Here is a 23,376-nt window from a genome sequence, read left to right on the forward strand (position 1 = left end):
GATTTAGACAATTCTCGCGAGAGGACGCGTGACTTGTGAATGAAAGGCGGAATCTTCAAAACAGAGATCATTAAAAACAAAATTATTCATTAAATCGATGGTTACAAATTTTTAAACCAATTCGACGTGGGTTAAGGTAGTATGGTTTATCAAACTTCTTAAGGAAAAAAGCCAGCGATCTATTTCTCGGTAAGTAAAATGTTAAGAATATCCAAATTTTGAAAGTGCTCATTTGATCAATGTTAATTATCTTGAATCACAGATCTGATCATGGAACAAACGACCCATCAGATTTTAAATTGAATGCCTAATTAAACATTTAAACTTGCATTATTTATCTGATATACCATTGGTTTTTTATCTTGATATTGTTTACTCGATTTAATGTCGGGTTCGGGATATAAAAGTATATTCAAAATTAGTGGGTACCGTATCAAAATAATTAGCAACATTACATAGGGAAAAATAGATTGATATGTTTTGTGATTTATTATGGATGAAATATTCTGCCAAATGATAAAAGAATGGTTGCAACAGGTGTTTACTTTTGTGTTGTAAACAATATGACAATAGTTTTATTTTAAACTCGGCTAATAAAAAGTAAATTGATTCACAGTGAATGGTGATATTAAATTTCATTTATCTTTTCCATTGCAGTAACATGCCATCTGCGCGGGAGGTTTTATCCCCATTAACTACACCAAATATTTTTAACTCTGTCTCAAACATCATATCTCCTGCCTCGAGCCGGCATGTGAGTCTCAAAAGTCCCGTCCCAATGTTGACGGCAGAACACGATGATGCAGCAGAAAAAAGAGAGCGGAGGCGCTCCAGAATTATTCAGCTACAGCAGCGAGTTGGTAGTCCAGCATCTCCAGGGGAAAGGTAACATATTTAACTCAAAGATATTTTCCATATGCATGAATACCTTACTGTATTTTCTACTCAGTTTGTATGGAAAATTTTATGTTTGGTATTCAGTTGTGCAAAACATGATTTATATAATTTTCCCATATTAAATTTTTCATGAAGAGTATTGGCAGATAGAATAAAGATAAGAATTCATGACTGTCAGTTTTAAAATTATCTTCCTACACCAATATTTATGTATGTTATCTTTAACAATTTATTTTGAGAAGTTAATTTTTATTCCCCATTACAGAAGAAGGTCATTGCCACTTAGTGGACTCAGTGCCACTCAACTTGCAGATCATTACTCCAGCTGTATAAAACTTTCTGCAGAAAATGTAAGTTCCAGAAAAATTAATACATAACCATGTCATAGTACCTGCTTATCATCTATACTTTAAAACAAATATTTAAAAAAATATTTGCTAAAATTATTGATATTTGAGTAAAGGTATACTAGTATAGATTAAGTTGCTGTGATAATCAGCTTGCCTTAATTCTTTCAGAAAATCAATGCCAAGAATGCATTTGGATTGCATTTAATTGATTATATGTCAGATTTGGTGAAGAAGAAAGAACTGGACAATTTTCAGGTAACTGGTTAAACCATTTTAAAGGTATGATTAGAAAAAAATGCTTTGCATGAGACCACCTCAAACTTGTGCATAATATACTTTCTCGAGTAAAAAAATATTAATTAAAAACACATTACAAATCAATTTGTTGTTAAATCATTTCTTACTTCAGAACAATATTTCATTCTACATAAAAAAAGGGATGAAACTCTGTTCTTTTTTCCATATTTCATAGGTGTATGAGATTTTAATGTGTTTGAAGTGAGAAAAACATTCTTTTGATGTATGATTGGCTTATCTTTGTGTGTACATTTTTAATTGTGTGTATGTTTAGGTTGCTAGTACCACTCTGGATGCCAGTGCAAAGATCTATGCAGGAAGAGTGGATGCCATCCATGCAGAGACTTATAAAGTCTTGACTGGATTAGGGCGTAGTGGGGAGAAATCCAAAGAAGATGAAGATGGTAAGCTGCAATTTATTTGTTGAATAAAGTGTACTTCTATTAATACAATTATTTTTTGCTAAACCCAAATCGTAATATTTTAAAGAATTGTAAAACAGGAAGCAAAAAAAAAAGAGTTTCATTTTTAATCGAAATTTTAAATACATGTATAAATGCATCTTAGCTAGCCAAGGGTTTTCGGTCCACTTTGCTCCCCATAAACCCTTGGCAGATTTCATTAAGAAAACTCGGTGACAAGCTCCGTTTTATGATTGGCTGCAGCTGCGCATAGCTGATCCAATAGCAGTGCTTGTAAATATTAACTTTAAAAGAAAACTTAGTTGTGATCTTTGGTAAAACATTCGGTGCTTTTAACAAGTTGAGACACAAGTTCTCGAGTATAGTGCCTCCCCAACGATGGTCTAACCAGATCGCTTTAAAAATCTATATATTTTACTGGGATTGAACATAGTTCTACAAACTTGTCAAGGCTAGCTCGCGTGATAGCATGGGAAGTAAACATGGCGAATGTAGAAGATGCATATCCCGTTAGTATATACATTCCTGCTTATGGTTATTGCTTTTAAGGGTTCAATGAGCTGTGTTTTATTTAATTTCTTTGGTCCGCAATATTTACGACAACGATACCTGGTTTTATGGCATGAAAGCTTTCATATAAATTGGCGACTTTTTCACTCCCGGTACAGGTCCTTACAAAACACTATGAATAAAACATCCCGTGCTTTCCCTAGGTTATAACTTAATTCGTATTTCATAACATCGTATATTATGTTCCGATATTCGGTAGTCAACATTTTTTCAAGTTGTATTAATGCCATTATGTGTATATAACCCGTTGTTCAATTCGATTAAATTGTAAATATGCAAGGGGCGCAACTCAAGTTGCTCGCTAGATAGTGCCACCACATCACCGAGTTTTCGTAATGAAATCCGCCAAGGGTTTATTGGGAGCAAAGTGGACCGAAAACCCTTGGCTAGCAAAGATGGTATAAATATTTCATGACTGAACAATTTATTTGCAAACAAAACCTCTCTCTCTCTCTCTCTCTCTCTCTCTCTCTCTCTCTCTCTTATAATGTACATGTATATGGGTATATGGTGTTTTATCAGGAGAGGAGGCAATGGAAGATGATGGTGTGCCAGGAGAGGATCAACCTGAGGAAGTCAAGAAGAAGAAAAGGGTGTGTACACTACTTACATACAAATGTCTTGTATAATCTCTAAATAATCTATCATAGTATGAGGGATGATTTTGATACTGAATGTTTATCAAAAGATTGAATTTGCATTGATCTCTTAATGACGTATATGTATAAGGTAATGAAAGAAGAGGTTTTAAAAGAATTACTTTGATTTATATTCTTTGCATCTTTATATTGTAGACAAAAAAGAACAACACGATAGAGTCCAACCTGAAAAACATCAATGTCAGTAAAGTAGACCTTGAATTTGAGGTACGGGATTTTCATCTTTTTTTTTATGTAAATTGTCTGCTATGGATGTGCGTTGTTAAAAAGAAATTCTTTCTAAAGGTGTACCTATAATTCAATATTTTATGTCACCTGTTGCAATGTGTTTATAATTTGATAATTTTGAGCTGATAGTGGAAAAGCACACAATAATGTGGAAGATATCATGTGTTGTGCTGTGTTGAACTTTCTGACATTTATACACTGTCAAAGTACCTGCTTATTCTTAAATCAGAAGTCAATAAGATGACTCAAGATCTCCTTCATTAATGACCAGTATATAATTCTGTACTTTTTAGAAGTGTAAAAGTTGTCTTTCTTCTCATTAGTTTTTGTCTCCGTTAATCTAATACAAATATTGCAACAATTGCAATCCATACTAAGCTACCAACATGTATTAATTATAGTATGTATCATGAAATTAAAATAAATGAACAATGCTGACATTTAAATGGCAGAGAAAGTCAATTTGAATCTTGATGATTGTATGAACTATTGCTGTTTGACAGGTGGATCCTTTGTTTAAAGTGATGTCTGCGGCGTTTGATGAAGGTGGCAGTAGTGGTTTGTTGTTGAACAATCTGCGCTGTTTTGACGATCGACAAGACCTCGTCCTAGACTCTTCGTCGGATGTTGCTCAAGTAGATTACTCCATTGATATATCACAACGAAAACCTTTAGAAATGTCTGAAATTAAAGGTAGGCTTTTATTTAAAAATGATCTTTGATATCATTGTAAGTAAACAGTCATTTTTTTATGTAGATGTACAATACTTCATTACCCAGATTTGTTATTGCACATGATCTTGTTCCTTAGTATGAAAAAGGCCAGATTTTTACTCATATAATATCATTGTAGGAATGTTTAGAGGAGTTGACCTTAACTCTAAAGAGGTGTGTCCATCCTTCTCCAGTTTTGAGTTCAGTAACTGGGACTCTTCTATGGAGGTATGACCTTTTACATACAGTAAAGCACGCTTATATTGAAGTGCCAGGGACAAGCAATTTTGCTTGCTTATAAGCATAATTTGTATAATTCATCAAATTTACAATTCATTATAATCCTGTTTGCTTTGACTGTGTTTTACTGTATACTGATCATGAGAGATACAAGCCGTCTGTTTGCATCTTGAACATTATTTTAACTGAAAAATGATAGAATATGAAGCAAGAGAAACCAAAAGAATTTACAAATATTTTTTCAAAATTTAGATGTTTAGACATTAAATATAATATCAGTATGTCTTTTCACAGACATCAGTGGTACCCTCTGGGTCCAATACCCATGCCTTTGATATAAACGCGGAGACGGAACCTATCGAGGAATCGGAGCACTATATGGCTGATCTCCCTGCTGATATAGAAGACATGGCGGTGGAGGGAGCGTTTGGGGAAGATAATGCAGGTACATGAAGGATTTGTCTTGTTTGTTTAAGTATTTTCACCAATCTGTGAAGTATAAAATGTTTTTCTCAATTAAAAAATTCAAACACTTCTTCGCTGTACTGAAATTCCAGTTTCTTTTGGTTGTTTTAGTGTGCAGGTCTTTTATTGTATTTTCAAAACAATAGGATTCGATATGAGTTCCAAAATGATATCACCTTTGTATTGGTTTTATAACTTTCTGTAGAACTTTTGATTCGATTGAAAAAATTGAAAACTACAATTTCAGCGACCAATGTAGTTTTTGTTTCATAATAAAATCCAGCTGGATTAAGTATTTGAGCAATGTTTGTGGCCTACTTGTTTATTTTATTATGGAATCCGTTTACTGTTGATACAGAGGATGATGGGGACGCAGGGGGAGATAACCAGATAACAGAGAAATCCATATGTATAGGAGATGGTAAAGCGGCAGAGCTGATGCAGAGCGCAATCCGAGATCTCACGTAAGCTGTCTTACATCATGAACTCAGTCAACATAGGGAGTGGAAATATAGAGGTCATTTACACTAAATTCAGTTTAAAAAGAGACATGCTGTTGATATCTCAAAGTAATAATGCCAATTCCTTTCCGTTTGATTTGCATAATGTGTGAAGTATTCCTGATTACAGTAACTATAAGATAGATACGAGCATTGAATGGTTCTTATAATAAATGTATGAATTGATTATTTCTATGAGATAAGTGTATGTGTTGTTTAGTAAGTAATATTGCCAAATGCTCTCTATTTAGATTTGCATAACATGTGTGAAGTATTCCTGCTTACAATTGCTGTAAGATACATGTAGATGTAAGCAATGAATGGTTCTTATAAGATTTTGTTCTATGTAGGCACGGAACGACGGGGACCCTCCTGAGTGTGCTGGCGTCCGAGCCCTCAGACTACTCCTACTTCAACAAGGCTCTGCTGAGGGCGTGGGCGGGGCCGGCCCACTGGAGAATCGGACCTCTGTCCAAAGGTATTCACCTAATCACCATCTTCTGTACACTGCCGCTATAGAAAAATAGATTCCGTTTCTTAAGAAAAAGATACTGTATAAATTTTTGATGTTGAAATTAAGGTTTCATGACGAGAATAAATTAGGATTGTTATTTAGACCTGTGATCGACACTGATTGCACAAAAATTCTGATTTCTTCATCATACATATTTAGAATTTTCTTTCTTTGGCAAAAATGTATTTCATTCATATAATTGTACCAAGTGTTGGATAGGTTAATGTGCATTGAAATAACAAAAAAAGATTTAACAGTATTTATGCAAAGTATTATTTCTTGGATGATATGAAGATATTTCCACAGAATTGTAACCGATTTGTTCTATCTCGCTCATTACACAAGTTAGTGCAAATTCATTTACATGAAAATATTATGGATGACCAGTAAATTTTTAGAAGAACAAATATACCAGGCACATTAATGGAATCGTTTTGTATATTTAGATCCAAGAACAAAATCTCAAATGGACAAAACACAGAAGAACAAGAAGGCCTTGTTAGACATAGATTATGACACAGTGAAGGAGGAGAAAGACTTTGCGAAGTACTTTAAGCCCTCCAAGTCTTTGACTCTGACCAAGTCGACACTCACCAAGTACAGCAAAGAGAAGAACACCCTACCAAAGGATCTCCACTACGATGCGGACAAGCTGTTCCGACTCTTCTGTAAAAGTCAGGTCATGGTAAGTTGTAAAGGCTATGTGTAATTTTTATGTTTACTTTCCCAACTTGTGTACTTGTTTTTGAGTAGTGTGGAGGAGGGAATAGATGTATTTGTATTGAAAATTAAAAAAAAAAAAATGAAAAGGCTAAAAAACTTTATATGGGAACCTGCTGAACATTATTGTGTTTTCATTAATATTTGTGAGTATCAGTTTTCATGAATAAAATTAATATCACAGTTTCAAAGATACTTAAATTTGTGGCCAATGATCCTATCAATACAAAATATTTGTAGAAATTGCACTTCAATGAACATTTGATTTCACGGATAAACATAAAAATGAAATCCATGTAAATTGGTATTCAACAAATATTGATGAAACCACAGTATAGATTTAGAAGCTTTTGAAATGTTTTTTAATGCAGGTAGATATTCATCTTGTAAAATCTGCTATTCCTTTTTGGATACAATATTTTTAGTATGAAATTATTATCTAATGAAAATTACAATACCCAATTTTAATTTTAAAAAATTTCATGTACAGGTTATTGTGTTTGCGTTTTAGATAAAAAGACAAGACACAGTCTCAGAGGATATAGATGAGGAAATAGAAAACTACAACTATGAGAATCCAAATGACAAGGAGAACTATTGTCCAAAGGGAGACGAGGTTTGTTGAGTTATTTTTTTAGGGTAAAAATGTTTTAACAAGGAGTTCTTATAAATTTTGAAAAACCAAAAACATCCTATCTGTAATGTTTACCTTTGTGAATTTTCTGCACAAGTGCCTGCTAGATACAATGCTGTATATTTGATGCTCTATGTGATTTTTCCTTTGGCAAGAATTCTGGGACATTAATTTTTCTGGGTTCCTTTCTAGTAATAATCCAGATAAAGAACTCTGGGAGTTAGATTTTGTTGTTAATGTTTCGAGGTACCTGTTGTAAGTCTTACATTGATATACTTATAATTCCTAGGAGGTTGACGATGACGATGAAGCGGTCGGTGGATTCGACTTTACAGCAGGTGAAGGCACTTTTAGTCAAGATGACTACACCATGCAACCAGACAGTTCACTCAATAATACAACACTAATGGGAGATAAACTGGTCTCCCAACCCAATAAGGTCAGTTTATCCTCTTTTGATTTTTAAGGATTTTTGTATTCCTCTGGTAAAATGGACTTGTGTCCTGTTGATAAATTTATTCAGAAAATCCCTTTAATAAGGAATATATTTTATAAGTGTTTGAATTTTGTGTTTGAATTACATTTCTTGTATCAATAAGTCAAACATAAGAAAAAAAGATTCAAGACTGATTTTAATGTTAGCAGTACATGTATTAGTCATAAAATGGTTTGATTTAATGGATTCCTTGATATCCTTGTAATTCTTAGGTTGCAAAGATAGACATTAACTATGCAAAGACAGCAAAGAAACTAGATGTTAAGAAGCTAAAGGGGGTTATCTGGCATCTACTGACCACTAAATCCAAGAAGGCAGGTGAAAACGGACCAGCCAGTGAATCAATGGAGGAAACAGAGGCAGCAGGGTCCAAGGAAAAACCCACAGAGGCAAGGGAGACTACTAATAATTTGGGGGGGGGAGGGGAAACTGTACAGCAAATAACTTAAAAATTGATTTGATAAACAAGCAAGCTGTGGTTTTCATGCATTTTTGCTGAGTAGATAGCACATGTAACTGGTTTTTAATTTGTATCTTTATAATTCCAGAATGGACCGGACTCCTCCAAAGAGGGCAGTGTGGGAACAGACATGGATGGCACTTTGTCATTTCAGGAACTTCTCAACGATCTACCTCAGAATGTATCTACTCACATGGCAAAGAACCTTAGCGTTCCCATCGCATTTGTTTGTCTGCTTCATCTCGCCAATGAAAAGGTAGGATGTGCAGTCATTATTACACTTTATTTACAAATACTTATATAGATTTTGTTGAGCTACTTGGCAAGTTTGTTGAGTTATGTATATAAAAGAGATGATTATATGGAGTTCTTTTTCTTTCAGACTTTGAAAATTGAGAGTGAAAACATGAGTGACTTGAAGATTACTCAGGGAATCTGATGTACAGGCACCAAATACAGCAATACCATTGTACACCAGTGTGTGTTCTAACGCACAAAAATTAGATAAAACCAGGGAATCTTCCAAGTCCTGATTGATAAGGCAATTACTACTCAGTTAAGGAAAGAGTGATACTTTAGAAAATGACACTTCACTCATTGGTTGTTTTCAAGCCTAAACAAAAGTTTAAAGATTTGTATGTTTGGTGCTTGATAGTAAAATTAGGTTTAAAAAAGAGAAATGAGATAACAGCTCATCTTGTCATCATATTTCTTTATTAATACGGAGTTTTCCTGTGAGAATGGTTATATTGTTTATATTTTTTGGGGGGGGGGGGGCTGAGGATAATGTACAATATGTATTTATTAAACCTTCAAATTTTTTATTGTTTGTATTTTACTTGGACCACTTACTGTATTTTTTAATTAGTTTATAGGTGGTATTTATAATTTTTGCGTAGAAATCAAAAATGAAATTATGTCCACATTTCGTGTAGATTGTTATTGACTGTTCTTCTTTTTTCCCCTTTTCTCTCCCTCTTAACTTTGTTTTCTGTCTGTAAAAAAAAAATTATATCAAATTTATGTCATACAATGTTTGCTCTGTGAAAAAAAAAGTAATAATCTCCTGAAGTTACTCAATCAGAAACTGTCAGTAAGTCTCAGACATTTTGTTATTATTTACAATACAGTAATTTTTGCTCATGCATTTACTGTTATCAGTTCTCATTCATTTTAAGTTATACCTGCTTATGGCAGCTAAAGGTCTGATGTGTTCCGACCACTCCATATTATTGCAATATTGCAGAAATATTGCCTTATGTATCAAAATCTGCTCACCCCAATTTTCAAGAACATGTATATGGATGTGTTTTGGTAGAACTTGTGTAGACAGTGGGTGTATGGCAAAATGTATGTACCAATATGGAGAACTCAAAATATTCTTGCATATATGTTATCTTAAACACAAAATGGCTTCTGCAGATGTGTAGTTAATGGGTTAAGTTTAAAGTTCCAACTGTTATTTCTGAATCTTTGTTAGAATTCGGAAATCCATGATTTTTTCCCCTTGGTAACATGGCTTTGGTACAGTACTGTTTCTATACATGTAATTCAGGGTGATTGTTGTCTTGAAGAATTAACCAGCATTGTTGACTGCTTGTTGTGTCCACTATTTTAGAAATCATTGTTAATAACATTATTTTATTATTATCATCCAGTATCTATTACCAAACACTAGAAAATCTGTAAATAAAAGAAACAAAGAAGAATTTGGTTGGTTGTTTTATTTCTACCAAAGAATCAGCTAATTTGTTTTAATATGTATACTTTGTTTAATTAAGCCATTGTACACAAATTGATGGATGAGATGAATCAAACTTTTTCCAAACAAAAAACAAAGAAACTGTTTGAGGTGTGTTGTGGTAGAGTTTTATAGATACAGGTATATATAAAAACAATGGTGGCACATTTACCTATGGTCATACATGCAGTTTGTTATGCAGAATATGACAAGAACCTGCTAAGGCCTTGCTGGCTTCAAACATTCAGGAACATAAAGAAAACTGTTTTAACAGTTTTTATCCAGTGTTTTATTCTTTTTCTTAAAATAAAAAGGCTTTGTGTTGGTCATTCTCTGAACATGCTATCTAACTTTTGATGTAGCCATAGCAACACCTTTAGCAATTAACTGTGAATTCCCTGAGAGCAGAGCTGGCCACACAACATAGTCAAAGTTTTCCAACTCCTCGTCATAAAAGTCATACTTGACTGTATCAAAGTCAGAAAACCGAACTACACTGTTGTCAAGGTGGACTCGGTCTGTTTCCATGGCAATCTTCCAAGCAGTTTGTATACAGCAATTTGTGTAGGTTCTGATAACAGCACTGGATTTCATGGCTGGACTTAGATCCACAACTTTCATGATATCAGCTGACACTCTCTGTAGGGAAAAAAATCTATTCATTTCAAGAAATATTATTAGATGATGCTAAAAAAAATAAGTTGGGTTTCACAGTTTAATTAAATGAATTAACTTGAAATGATTGCTCTGTTTTTTTTTTATATTGCATTTTTATACATTAAATTATCAAGAATTGTGTCATCATTCCGACTGATACCCAATTAAAACAGCTTTATGCTGGAATGGAGAGGAAGTCTTTAACAGTTGATATCCATTCGCTACCAACTTTTCCAATCAATTTAAATCTTTCTCCTACAGTTTACAGGTATATTTTAAGACGACCAATAGTTGATTTATCATGTGGTAATTGTCATAATACCTGTTGAACATGGGGTAGAAGTTGTTCACAGATTCTGCGCTGGAATGATACTGCATCTTTGTACAAAGGATTGGAGAGTTTTGAGTCATCTTGGCTCTGTAATAAACAAAGTGGTGATTGTTTGATATCTGTTACAATATATTTGTCAGTTTTTCTGTATAGAAAGTTAAGTGTATTATCGTAGACATGCAAGACTTTTAATTTATGGTAGCCCATCATTATTAGATTATAATTATCTTAATTTAAAAAAAAAAACAATTGACGGAATATGCAGACATTGAATTGAATCAGGGACGTATACATGTAAAAGGGTTAAATGTATGAGTAGCGCTTCATTCCTTATGGAATGGAGCAATACGAGTACATTGACCCCCTTAAAATCCACCTTTAATGAACCCTTTGTTGTAACTGAATGGACACAATGGTCAATTGTAAAATGCAGGATGGTTTGCGTGACAATTACGGTGTAAAAGTAATTGAGAGGTCAATCGAACACACTATAGCTATTACTATAAATATTTCACTTGTGCATGAAAATTGGCATTTCAGTATGGTTTAATTTGTCAAGTAGTTTGTGATGATGAGATATTCCTGACCCAGCGTAATTACACAACAACAAAATTCAAAAGTATATGGACGATCAGTTATATATATGACTATAAATGTTACTGGCAATAAAAATTGAAATTTTCATTTATCAAATCTGTATAATTCTGTATACTTCTGAAATATTTTTACATCAATCTTTATTGTTGAATATTTTTCTAATGCTCCATTCCTGAAAAATAATGGAGCGTTTAAGCAAAAATATGAAGTCACAGGTGGATTTCAATAGTACATGTATACTAGTATATCCATACCTGATTGAATCATCAACACCTTTGAATAAATCTGAAGGGCTACTGTTAATTTATTTACAATATGATGTGTATAAATGTATGACTTGATCATTGTTATTGATAAAAATTTTCACTAAACAGTAATAAACATTTTCATTAATTTGCAAGAATTTAGTTGAAGACCTTATTAAGATTTCAGCTGAACAAAATAATAATTAGCACAATTCATACAGTGATTAACGCGCTTGCTGAGTGGGCTGAAGGGTCAACAAATACTTATTCAAATCAATTCACTTCCAAATACTGACATAGGAGTTTTAGTTTTTTATGAAAAATTTAAGTTAGATAACAGTACTTAACTAATTTTTGCAATCAGAATTTGGATTATCTAGAAAGTAATATATGAGAGACATTTGAGGGCTGCATGGTTCAATCGAGAAACATTCACAACAAAATAGCTCTTTCAAAACTCACGAAAATTTCTCGCACACAAATAAAAGTTGGTTCACAGTACTGTGAAGCTTGGGAGAAAATTGAGCAAGGTTGGCAAGATCATTACCATATAATTCAAGATGTGTTTGTAAGGCACTATTTCATTGGCTTGATAAAAAAAGGTTGCATGCACTTCAATAATTTTTTAATGACATCACAATGGCTAATTGCACAAAATGCAAATTAAAATGTATCAATATGCATGAAGTTTACATTTTTGTTTAATGTATTGCTTTCTATGAGTACTATTCAGCTTGATTTCTGTAATCAATGATAACAAATTTAATTGAAATGGAAAAACTTTTTTAAAAAATGCATGGGATGGAACATTTTTAACTGGGTTTTCCTACGGAAATGGCTGGCGGGTGTGTGGGCGGGCGGCTGCCAAAAGGGTACCCTCATAGTACGGATAACTCCTCCTTCAGTTTAAAGGTAGGAAATTTTTCTTTTGTGGATCAATTGTACATATATCAGAGGTGTGCATATTGCTAGGATTTTGAATTCTGATAATTTATGAAAAATTTTGGTCAAATATTGCATATACGGTGCGACCAGTTCTTGCCGAGTACCATTTCTCGCCAGAACATTGTGACGTCATTTTATCAACACATAAAATTATAGACGAAAAATGACGTCACAATTTACTGGCGAGAAATGGTACTCGGCGAAAACTGGTCGCACGCCAGTAGTGTTTATCAATTCAGGGTTGACATGGATTTTGGATAAAGTTCACATAAAAGAAAACCCAGTTTGGTGCCACATTGACAGCTTTTCACTTGTTACTTTCACTTGCTTTGCTGTTTAAGTGTTTCGTATATAAAAACCAGTGAACCTAGTATAAAACTGAGTATAAATTTTTAGCTTTTGAATTTATCCTTAAACTGTAAATCAATTTTTATTCGCAACAACTTTATTTTGCAATTTACCAGAGCCAAGCTGGTTCGTGGCTACTAATGTTCACAACCAAGATGTATATTATCTTAAAACTAATACAACAGACACTTTGTTCATGGTGAAAAATATTTGTGATAAAGAAGCTTTTGTAAACCTCACAAAAATTTCTTGCACGCAAATAAAATTTGATTTACAGAATTTATTATTACTGAAGATACCTAATTCCGCGATTCAGCTGTTAATTAAATCACGAGAAAATAAAATCGCAAATGCCCTATTTTTATCATAGTTTTAATTATGTTGTTTTCATCGCTTTGAAAAATAAAAGCAAGATTTTGCAATTAGCGAGATTTGCATCCCACGCTTTAACGCGGATATTAATTCCGCGCATTTAATTAGAAATCTACTATAAAAGTAAATAAAGTCATAATAGGATAAAAGTTGTTTACCGTTTTGTCTAAAATTGCTTTAATTAATGATCCGGCCTTTATTAAATAGTAAAATATATAATACTGTAGACTTTACTGTGATTGATCTTCTTTTCATTGGCTGCTGTGAGGTGCGAGGAGGCGTTCTCTGTTTGTTGCCTGCGGTTGACTGAGGCGGGGGGTTTTCTGGGGAATGAGGGGAAGTCTTTGGGGCCCACAGAGAGGAGGCCTGTAAAATCTGTGTCAACTGCTCATCTGCTATCTCTCTACATTGGCTGAAGGACAACTGAAATACAGAAGTAAATTGTAGAAACAGTTCAATGAAACTAGTGATATATTTGTCTGTTGGATCATTAATTGTATATATATACCTATTCAAAAGTAATGATAATACATGGACATAGAATTAAATTATTAATAGAAATATCTATGCCTTACTTAAAAACTATACTAACCGGTAACTAAGGTTGAACAATACAGAGAACATTTGGTACCGTAGTTTCCTTTATTTTACACAGGTAGTTAGAACCATTTTAACAAGACCTTGGACTTTCGGTAGGACGTAACTATCTATTTCTTGCATCAAAACAGGTTAAGAAAGTGAAATATGCATAGATTGTGTAAGTCTTTGCTCAAAATGAAAATAAATCTTTTTGATTTAAAAGAGCCAAGATGGCTGAGTGGCTATCAATGAAATAGACAGGCCTATGTCACATCGCTGTTTCACACAACTACCCTAAGTCCAACCTTAAATTTGGCAATTCTGTGGTTTTATATTAAATTGCAAAAATATAAAACCATAAGTGACATACTTTTGTAGTAATTTCATATACCTTACATGTACATGCTGTAGTTTGCAACTGTCAGAAAAATGAAATATAAAAATCTGCATTGGATTTTATGTGAATATATCATAAAACCCTTGTGTTGTATTAAGAATTTAAAGCATTTTGTTTTTCCCAAGTATATAACTTAATGGGAATGAAATGTCATACTGAGTATATGATTTCAGAACCTACCAGAATAATATTCAGCAAATTTCCATGGGCGGTGTTCTTGGCCACACCTCCATGTTTTTGGTGGGCGTACGCCTGACTCCACTCCCTCTGGTAAAGCTGTAGGTACATGCTCTTTACTTTGCTGTCCGTGTCTCCCAAAGTGTGGTGGTCTCTTCTATTTTCCATAATTAAATAGAAAATATGAGTGTTTTGAATCTGGCCTACATGGCTTGATAAGCAACAATCGGTCAATATACCTAAATGCTTATCACAATTTCACACTTACTGAAAATTCGACCTTCATTCCCCTAAATCTTAAACTTGTATTAGGAACTTATTTGATCTAAAATATTACTCTTCATTGAATCAAAATCACTTGTACTTATGGTTTTGAAGATTGATTTTTTGTCATTCTTATTCCATATCCAGTGAAGTTGTTTAGGTTTTTATCAATGAATTAAGATATACTGTGTTATGATTGCTTACACATTCTTTGGTTTGCTGGTTCCCTGATGTTGGCTGGTATCTTTGATATCTACGCCCCTTAGTCTGTAGACCTCCTCTGACCTGAGACGTAATTCCCTCTGAAGGCGCGTGACCTCACTGCGCAGTTGTTGAATTTCTTCAGCCTTTGACTGGCTCTTTTTGTAGACAAACGCAGCGTTGACGCGTGGACTGATCTGTTCTGGATCTTCTGCGTACTCATCTTTCCTTTGTCAATCATTTAGAATTTTAAAAGTTTAAGTGTATATGTGACAGTGATTTTTTTCTGTAAAAACTAAAAACTGATTACCTGGTATGTATAATACAGGTAAAACAAATCTTTCTATTTTTTCTGTCTACAACAAACTATTATTGATTATGAATTTTAAACCAATTGCCCAATACTAAATCCTTAAGATCTTTTCTATGCTTAAAGTTTGAGGTCTGATATTTATCATAAAAATTCGAAAAATATATATATAATATTAAATTAACTGAGATTTAAGAATTGAACATTTGAGCTAAAAAAAAAAATCTAAAATACAGTGATCATGCAACTGACAAGTTTTATGCAAACAAATTTAAAGAAATTCATGAAGATGACTTGATAACTGGTCTAAAATATCAATCATACCAGCCAGGGTTCCTCAACTGCATAGATCCGAGCCCCTCTTTGAGGAGAAGTCTGAGGCGCGTAACCTCCTCCACCAGTTTCCGACACTGGTGACATGTAGGGTTTGGTCTGATATTGACGAAGTTTGAGTTTGCATTTTCTGTTATTTCTGCTCGAATCTATGAGAGAATTTGATTTTTTAGTTATATACTCTTTCTATGTTATCTCTCTCCCCCTCTCTCTCCATACCCCTCTCTCTCTCTCTCTCTCTCTCTCTCTCTCTCTCTCTCTCTCTCTCTCTCTCTCTCTCTCCACACACACACACACACACACACACACAACACACCTACTCAGTTACTTAATATAAAATACAGGTTAATTGAATTGCCATTTATTCAGTTCTAAATACTTTTAAGTTCATTTATATCATAACATGTAAACAGATTTTCTAAGTCAATCTGTTAAAATGAACAAATAAATAAATTGCCAGCCAATAAAACAGTATAAAATAAGATAAGGATACTGACTTGAGGATTAGAGATGCCAATGAATTTTCTTGTTTTCCTGTAACGAAACAAAATGTCATTTCCAGACATGAGCAAAACACATGTGTATATCCGTATAGGAGTATATGCCAGAGTATATATTCTCTCTCTTTCAATCTTCAGAGGGAAACACATAGCTGGGTTTGCATGATGTTTCTCGAATTTCTGGCAACTTCAATCAATAAATAAACTCAATCAATACACAAACAACCCATTTCATTGATCAATTATCTGGAATTTACATCTATAAAAGAACATGAACTTTAAACTTTCTTTTATTGGAATTTAAATTGAATCAAAAATTGAATAACAGGTGTAGCGCAGTATTGTTAATTTTTGTGTACTATGAAAAACAGTTTGTAAAGATAGGCAAAAAAAATATTCATGGACAACAATCCTGAATGTGTAGATCAAATGGATATTTCATACTCTTACAATTGATCCCAGAGAGAGAGAGAAAGAGAGTATTATATATATCCCAGTTCTACTGACATTATAAAGAGAATTGTTTGAAAAAACCTTTATTTGTGTATTTCAATAAACTTAAAACTTAAAACTAATTGTTAACAAAAAAAACCATGCAGTAAAAAACAGATAAATATGTACATGTACATACTATGTAGTACGTAGTATCTTTTTTTTTTAAAGTTTCATTTACCAGTATTTGGTCTATTAAAGTTTTCATTTTCCAGATTACCCAGTATTATCAGTGTTTAAGAATATAAGCTCTATTGACAAACTGTCAAAATTATCACCCAATATGCTGTATATAAACACCGAAGGTGCAGAAAATATTTTGCCAAATTTTTTGTCGATCGATAAATATGTTTTAGTATTTAATGTCATCATCATATATCTTTATGATATGTTGTCAATCATTGATGTGATATGTATCTATTAAGTGATATCATGGTATTTGAATTGCACTGCATCTTAGAGTCCTCCACACTTTACGGGAAAGTTTCTCATACAAGCCCAAACTTCTTTATTCCTTTGAGATATGGAATTCTAATATGCACTCTATTTGACAAGGACAGAAAAAATCAATTTTAGGGGGGGGAAACTTTTAAGAATTTATTGCCTTTCATAAAAACTAAAGCCCTTGCTAAATTCAAACTCAAAACCATTGCTGTTCAGTTGTCTGAAGCTACGGTATATCCCATTGCCCTACAGAGGTAGACAACCAAATTTGACAATATACCAGTAGCAAGTTTCACAATGAGTTGAAATTGCCACATTGAGAGGTACTGTCATAAAATGTAAAACTCAAAAATGTGTCAAGGATCCTTATTTTACAAAAAGGTAACAGAAAAGGAATTCTCATTCCTACCTTTCCTGGAAAAGACTTTGCAAAGATTCATTCATCTCTCATGTTTGGATGTGCTTCTTCTGACAGTCTTAATTATTTAACTCTTTCAATTTTTTCCCATCATGGTGTTATGGTGTTACGATGAACTTGTGTTAGTTCCAACAGTTTTAAAATTTATTTTCTCTTTGAAAAGCCTGTCAACTTTTTGAATAGCCTCAATTTTAATGAAACATTTGAAGTGTATATGGTAATTATGTAGAAAATGCAGAGATTTAAAAGTCTCTTTAGGTAATATTCAAGGCTATGCCAAACTCTCATTCTGTCATTTGATAAATGATAGTAACATCGCCAAAAGATTTAAAGACCAGAAGCCCTCTAATTTCAAATCACCATGTCACTTATTTCATTCAAAGCGTACTCTTGTGGTACAAGTGAATTTTCTCCCATGGACATTGCAAATTGATACTGCTGAAAAAAAAAATAGAGGATTCAAAGTACCTATACCAGAATGTACAACAGTACATACTAGCTTGGTTTTGATAATTAGATCATCTCTAGATTTCTGTCAGTATAAGAGAGCATAAAACAACCTGTTTCCATTTAACAAAAAAAAAACAAACCAAAACAAAGTATAAATACAGAATTACAGAATATTTAAGTACCGGTATGTGTTTTTTCTATTATTACATACAAAATATCTATAAATATGTCATATGTGTTACCCATTTGAGAATTCATCAAATTACTATAATAACAGTGGCTCTGTCAGAAGTCAGAAATGAGTTGGAGTTGTTGCCCTTGACACATCTTAGTTTTCTGAAAAGAAAGATAACTCCATCTTACCACACACATCTAACCTTTGAATAAGCTTTCCTGCAAGCCAATCAAAAATCATAATTTAAAGACTTTTTTCCCTTCAAAGATGGGATTATGAGGTAACTCGTTGCATGAGTATAGTTATTGCTAAAACTAGGTTTTTGTAGTGCAAATGAATTAGACAAAATATCAATTGTCTATATATCATTATCTTTATTTATGTGTTCCCCAAAAGCAGTTGAACATCTATATCACTTTGCAGTGGGATTGTCACATTATTTGGGATCACAGTCAGGCACATTCTCTTCAGTAAAAGCATTAGGTTTCAGAATATTGGATAGACAATTAGAAATGGAGTAGGCTGTATAGTCAGTAATATTAATACAAGAGTAATTTAGTACAATCAAATCTAAGAGTGTTCAGTGCAAGTCAGATGAATAAATAAAATTAATGTCTTTGTAGATAAACTTTGTTTTAAAAACACATAAAATAGGGGTTTTTTTTTAAATCATGGCCAAGCCAACTGTTTGAGATGAAAAGTTTAATTTACATGGTGGTGTACTTTTATTGCATTGTTTTTGCACTCAGTTGCCAACTTCTCGGGATGATTGATTGCCTAATTGAATTGCATGTACTATATTGCATGTACTAAATGTTTATTTTGAGAAAAAAGTGAAACCTATATCTTAATCAGATTAGATAGTAAACCAGACAAAATCCCTGTGTAAAAAAACTACAGCATGCGCGGATATTTTTTTAAAAACATCAAATTTATTAAATTCACAAATTTAAATTCCTGAAAATAGGCTTTCTGGAAAACAAAATTTTACCTCCGACCCCCAATCCCCTAGGAAAATTTTCTGGATCCACGCATGTACCGGTATACAGAACATGCAACGTTAACTGTTGAGACCAGCATATACTGTTACCTCCAAAGTGTCCTGCTTATGTCCCAACATAAAGAAAGAAAGATTTTTTTTTTTTAGTTTTTAATATGACAGTATTTCTGTACAAGTAACAACAAAGAAATGACTAGAAATAGGAATATCTTCTCAATGTCCAGTGTTGGGAGGTCTCCAAATATGTATTTTCATTAAGATATCAACAAATCATCATTTAATAATAATAATAAAAAAACATGTCAATTTGTAGTTCACATGCTTTTTGTGTTAAAATTGAAAATGTTGTATTTTTGAGTACATAAGTATTTTGTAGATCAAATATATATACAAGTATTGCTTGCTTATATGACACAATGTAGGCACAAATCACAGGTGTATATTGTAGGTGTTTACAGTGTATTCATTGAATCATAGAGAAATTTACCTATCTACCTTGCAGTAGATAAAAAAAAGCTTGATCTATTTATAGATCTGACTCAATCCACTTGTTTTGTTGTCATCTCAAGATGAAAAAACAGAGACATGCTATTTGGATTTCACTTCTCTGTTTATATAACTAATCCATTATTTGGCACAAAAAGCTTGGTAAAGTTGAGTCATACCTAACTCCAGAATTAAATAGCCATATATCACTTACAAGACTTTTTTTACCTCTCCTTGGGTAGAAATTGCCTTGAGATTATACATCTAATGTATCTGGTATCAAGTTTAATCTTAATGCTTTGTGTCCTTGGTAATGAGGATGACTTGTATGCCATTGGTTACAAACATATACTTTTTGAGAAAGAAGGAAATTGTCAGCACCACTTTGAATCTCACTAGCACACATTTTTTTTCTTCAAATATTAGCTTTTCTCATAATCTTGGACACTTTTGAAAGAATGCCAAAATCGGTATGACTCAATTTTTTTCTGCTGAAAAATTGATGCACACTTCAAACACATTACTCGTTCCCCAAACTGTCTAATGCAATTGATTTTATGGTCATTGTATTGACAAACTGTCCAATACTTTTTCACCAATACAGAGCATGCTAGCGCAATTCCTCACACAAAGTATTACGAAATGTCAAAAAAGAACACATTTTTTTTATTTGCACCTCTTATGAAACTGAGAAAGAGCTCAAAATTGGGATCTTAAAGTTGGCTACACATTTGCATAGAACCATTGTAAATTTCTATAAGGTGCGGCAGCTAACACATCGATTCCTCCCCGTTTATTGCCATTAATTTCATGTCGCGACTCTCAAGCTCCAGAGTAAGTTGTTCCACTTCTGCCTCAAGCATTTTGTTCTTGTTGTACATTTGCACGTAGTTAAGCTGCAGTTGCTTTTGGTAACGAATAACTTTGTTCTTCTCATCCAGCCATTGTTCTTTCTCTTTCTCAAACACTTCGTTTTTACCCACTAAACCGTTTTTCAACTCTTCCAGCTCCCTCTGGAGTTGTAGAATCACTTTGTCTTTGTCTGACTCACTGCTGAGAGAAGAACTAGATTTGTTACTGAGAGGAGAGGAGCGTGGTAGGCCATGACTTAAAGGGGAGGTAAGCCTACTACTTGTCAGGGGAGAGGATCTGTCCCCCAAATCAGGGGCAGAGAACTCCTCACCACTATGATTAAAGCTGCAGTCCAGTATATCCATCACATTGTTATTGGATACTCTGCGAAGGTTAGCACGTAAGGATTTCAGTTCTTCAGTTTTTGCCAAAACTTCTCTGAATTTTTCACCGAGTTGAAAGTCCTTCCTCTGACTCTCCGATTCATAATGTTGCAATTTTGACTGGAGCTCAGATATTTCCACTGATTTTTCAGAGAGACTTTGGTTTAGAATTTCCACCTGGCTCTGGAGATCTTCCATGTCTTCCGCAGTTCTGTCCCCTTGTAACGAGACATTGACCACCTGCGATCGCAGGCTGTCGTTCTCTTTTTCATAAGAGTCACACTTTTGCTGTAGTTTTCTATACTGCGCCTGCATTTCCTCCACTCTCTCGATCAAAGTCTTTTTCTCCTGCTGGAGTTTGTACACTTGGAGGGACAGTGTCTGTTCTGTTTTGTAGGCCTTCCTTTGTTCTAGCTTCAATTTCTTTTCGTACTCATCTCGAACTTCCTTGATTTCTTGACTCCATGAGTGTTTTTTCTCCTCATAGACCTGACAGAAAAAGTTTAATATAATTATACAGATGATAGTTTAATTCATATTTTTTTTACTTTGATAACAAAGCATATAGTATTTCTTTTACATGTATTATCTGAGGAAACATAGGCTTGTACAATACCAACCTGGAATATGGCACGCTCATTCTTATCCATAACATCCCTCAGGGTATTAATCTCAGCATCTTTCTCTTTCAGCATAGCTTCTAGCTCCCCCACCCCGGAATCACTTGGGGAGGGAGTCTGGATGTATCCTTCCATCCTCATCGACGAAGCGTGACTGATGCAAGAAGACCGGGTGGATTCAGGTCGCTCAGGCGTGTACAATTTTTGACTGTCACTAGAGTAACTTGTTGACCTGTCACTGTCCATATGCAATGACCCATGTGACATGTCTGCTGCATTTTGATTGGTCATCGGGTAGTCCTGAGACCCATAGCCATCGTCCTGCTGCGGAGTCTTTTGGTCAAAATGACGAGTATTTACATAGTTGTGATTGGAGATGACCACCGGTTTGAAGGCAATCGGTCGGATTATGCCCTTAGCTGGTGACTACAAAAAAAAAATCAAAAATGAAATTAATGTATTCATTGAATTTAGTTCTTATCAACAAGACTTTCACTGGCAAAAAACCTGCATACAGCCATTTATAGTATAAGTGGGTGCCAGTCCATAGTCCTGTTAAATAATTCAACAAGCGATACATATATTAGATGCCTTTTCTATCGGGTGATAGATACTGTTACTTGTGCAAACAACTCCTCACCGATAAGACTCTGGGTTTACATACAGATTATTATAGAAATTGATTGGAAAGGGGTTTTTTCTCTGTTACATATGAATTGTTTACCTGAACAAAAAAGGATATAACTCTATTGTCTGTGCAATAATTAGCTAATTCTCCTAAAATGGACATGCTTCATAACAAATTACTTTGGAGCCCAGACTATGTCTTACACCAGAACCCTTTGTCAATCTGTGTGCCTTCAATCAAAACACCTTGGTACAGATGACATCACTTTTATTTCAGACAGGGAAAAAACAGAACGAAAAAAAAATATCAAAGGTCCACGATGTCTGAATAGAAGAGTTTTGGAGAAGTGCATGCACAACACATATCAATCAAAAATCTAGGGGAGGAAAAAGAAGGTGAAAAAACATACAAAGAAACAGTTTAAATATCAGTTTAGCTCACTGGCAACAGTAGCCCTTTCATTTCACGGACTGCATGTCTGTCAAAATCTTGATTGCATCCAAAACTCATAATTGCTGGTTATAATCAGGCTGGAGTTTTAAATAACAGCCCAATGACACATCAGAGTTGACACTTAAATGGCACAGAATTAGGCCCCTTTGTGAATTATCTCCCTTTATCAAATCTGATAAGGCTCAAGTGAACATGCACATTCAAGGACTAATTGAAAAACCTGTTTTTAGTTGAAAATGTGTTAGAACTTTAGGGGAAAGGAAAAAGTAGCCCAAAATCTACAGACTTCAGTACATGAACCAATAAAGACAAGAAATCAAACAGATGTCATTTATGAGTGAATTATGAAAAAAGTCAACATTGTATAAATGATATGAATGTACTATGGCATATCTGATTTCATAAAATTTCAGACTATGTACAATTTTATTTGCAAGTAAACACTTACATACAAGAAAATTCATTTAGTGACAGGCATATTTCAAATAGTGTTTTGTAATTTTCCAGTACATTATACGGAACACAAAGTTGTCAGCAAAAACTACACATTTTGAAACTGAGAGTTTATAAATGAGACATTTAGATTAGTTTTATTACCCCCTTAATGAATAGAGATTTAACTTTTGATACAGTTTACTTTATAAAAAAATTATATTATCATAAATGCTCATGTTTTCTCTGTGTGACAGGACACAAGATTTAATTAATATAATTTCCTACAACATACAGGTGTATAGGGGACATTAATTATTACACCTTGAGGAACCCATTATGTAAACTTGCAAGATAGATTACAGAAATGAATCTTTTAA

The 23,376-nt window shown here is 33.6% G+C and overlaps 3 protein-coding genes across 11 annotated transcripts in view; 1 reads left to right on the forward strand and 2 right to left on the reverse strand.

Moving 5' to 3' along the window:
- Positions 1-19: 19 nt before the first annotated feature.
- Positions 20-9,651, forward strand: LOC128181184 (condensin complex subunit 2-like). Of its 2 annotated transcripts, none has more exons than XM_052849489.1 (18): positions 20-189; positions 658-885; positions 1,163-1,247; positions 1,416-1,502; positions 1,819-1,948; positions 3,059-3,129; positions 3,331-3,402; positions 3,927-4,116; positions 4,277-4,365; positions 4,672-4,822; positions 5,201-5,306; positions 5,693-5,820; positions 6,303-6,541; positions 7,088-7,192; positions 7,500-7,649; positions 7,919-8,095; positions 8,255-8,422; positions 8,549-9,651. In XM_052849489.1, the coding sequence occupies exons 2-18, from the start codon at positions 662-664 to the stop codon at positions 8,603-8,605; spliced, it is 2,229 nt and encodes a 742-aa protein (XP_052705449.1). In that variant the 5' UTR covers positions 20-189; positions 658-661; the 3' UTR covers positions 8,606-9,651. The 2 variants fall into 2 exon arrangements, with proteins under 2 accessions (XP_052705449.1, XP_052705450.1); XM_052849490.1 differs by lacking the exon at positions 20-189 and adding an exon at positions 272-537.
- LOC128181185 (uncharacterized) lies at positions 9,213-18,308 on the reverse strand. Its single transcript, XM_052849491.1, has 9 exons — positions 18,210-18,308; positions 17,509-17,955; positions 16,161-16,197; positions 15,655-15,812; positions 15,024-15,248; positions 14,559-14,712; positions 13,637-13,825; positions 10,887-10,982; positions 9,213-10,546 (listed from the first exon to the last, which is right to left on the reverse strand). The coding sequence occupies exons 2-9, from the start codon at positions 17,541-17,543 to the stop codon at positions 10,250-10,252; spliced, it is 1,191 nt and encodes a 396-aa protein (XP_052705451.1). The 5' UTR covers positions 17,544-17,955; positions 18,210-18,308; the 3' UTR covers positions 9,213-10,249.
- Positions 18,309-19,260: 952 nt separating this feature from the next.
- The window catches only part of LOC128180084 (leucine zipper putative tumor suppressor 2 homolog), a 31,638-nt gene continuing 27,522 nt past the window's right edge, over positions 19,261-23,376 (reverse strand). For all 8 annotated transcript variants that reach the window (XM_052847917.1, XM_052847910.1, XM_052847911.1 and 5 more), the window contains 2 exons: positions 21,484-21,909; positions 19,261-21,352 (listed from right to left, as the gene is read on the reverse strand). In XM_052847917.1, coding sequence (XP_052703877.1) covers positions 20,399-21,352; positions 21,484-21,909 — 1,380 coding nt within the window. In that variant the 3' untranslated portion in view covers positions 19,261-20,398. The remainder of the gene's footprint in view (positions 21,353-21,483; positions 21,910-23,376) is intronic.

The sequence above is a fragment of the Crassostrea angulata genome, chromosome 4, assembly GCF_025612915.1.
Source record: "Crassostrea angulata isolate pt1a10 chromosome 4, ASM2561291v2, whole genome shotgun sequence".
Classification (NCBI taxonomy): domain Eukaryota; kingdom Metazoa; phylum Mollusca; class Bivalvia; order Ostreida; family Ostreidae; genus Magallana; species Magallana angulata.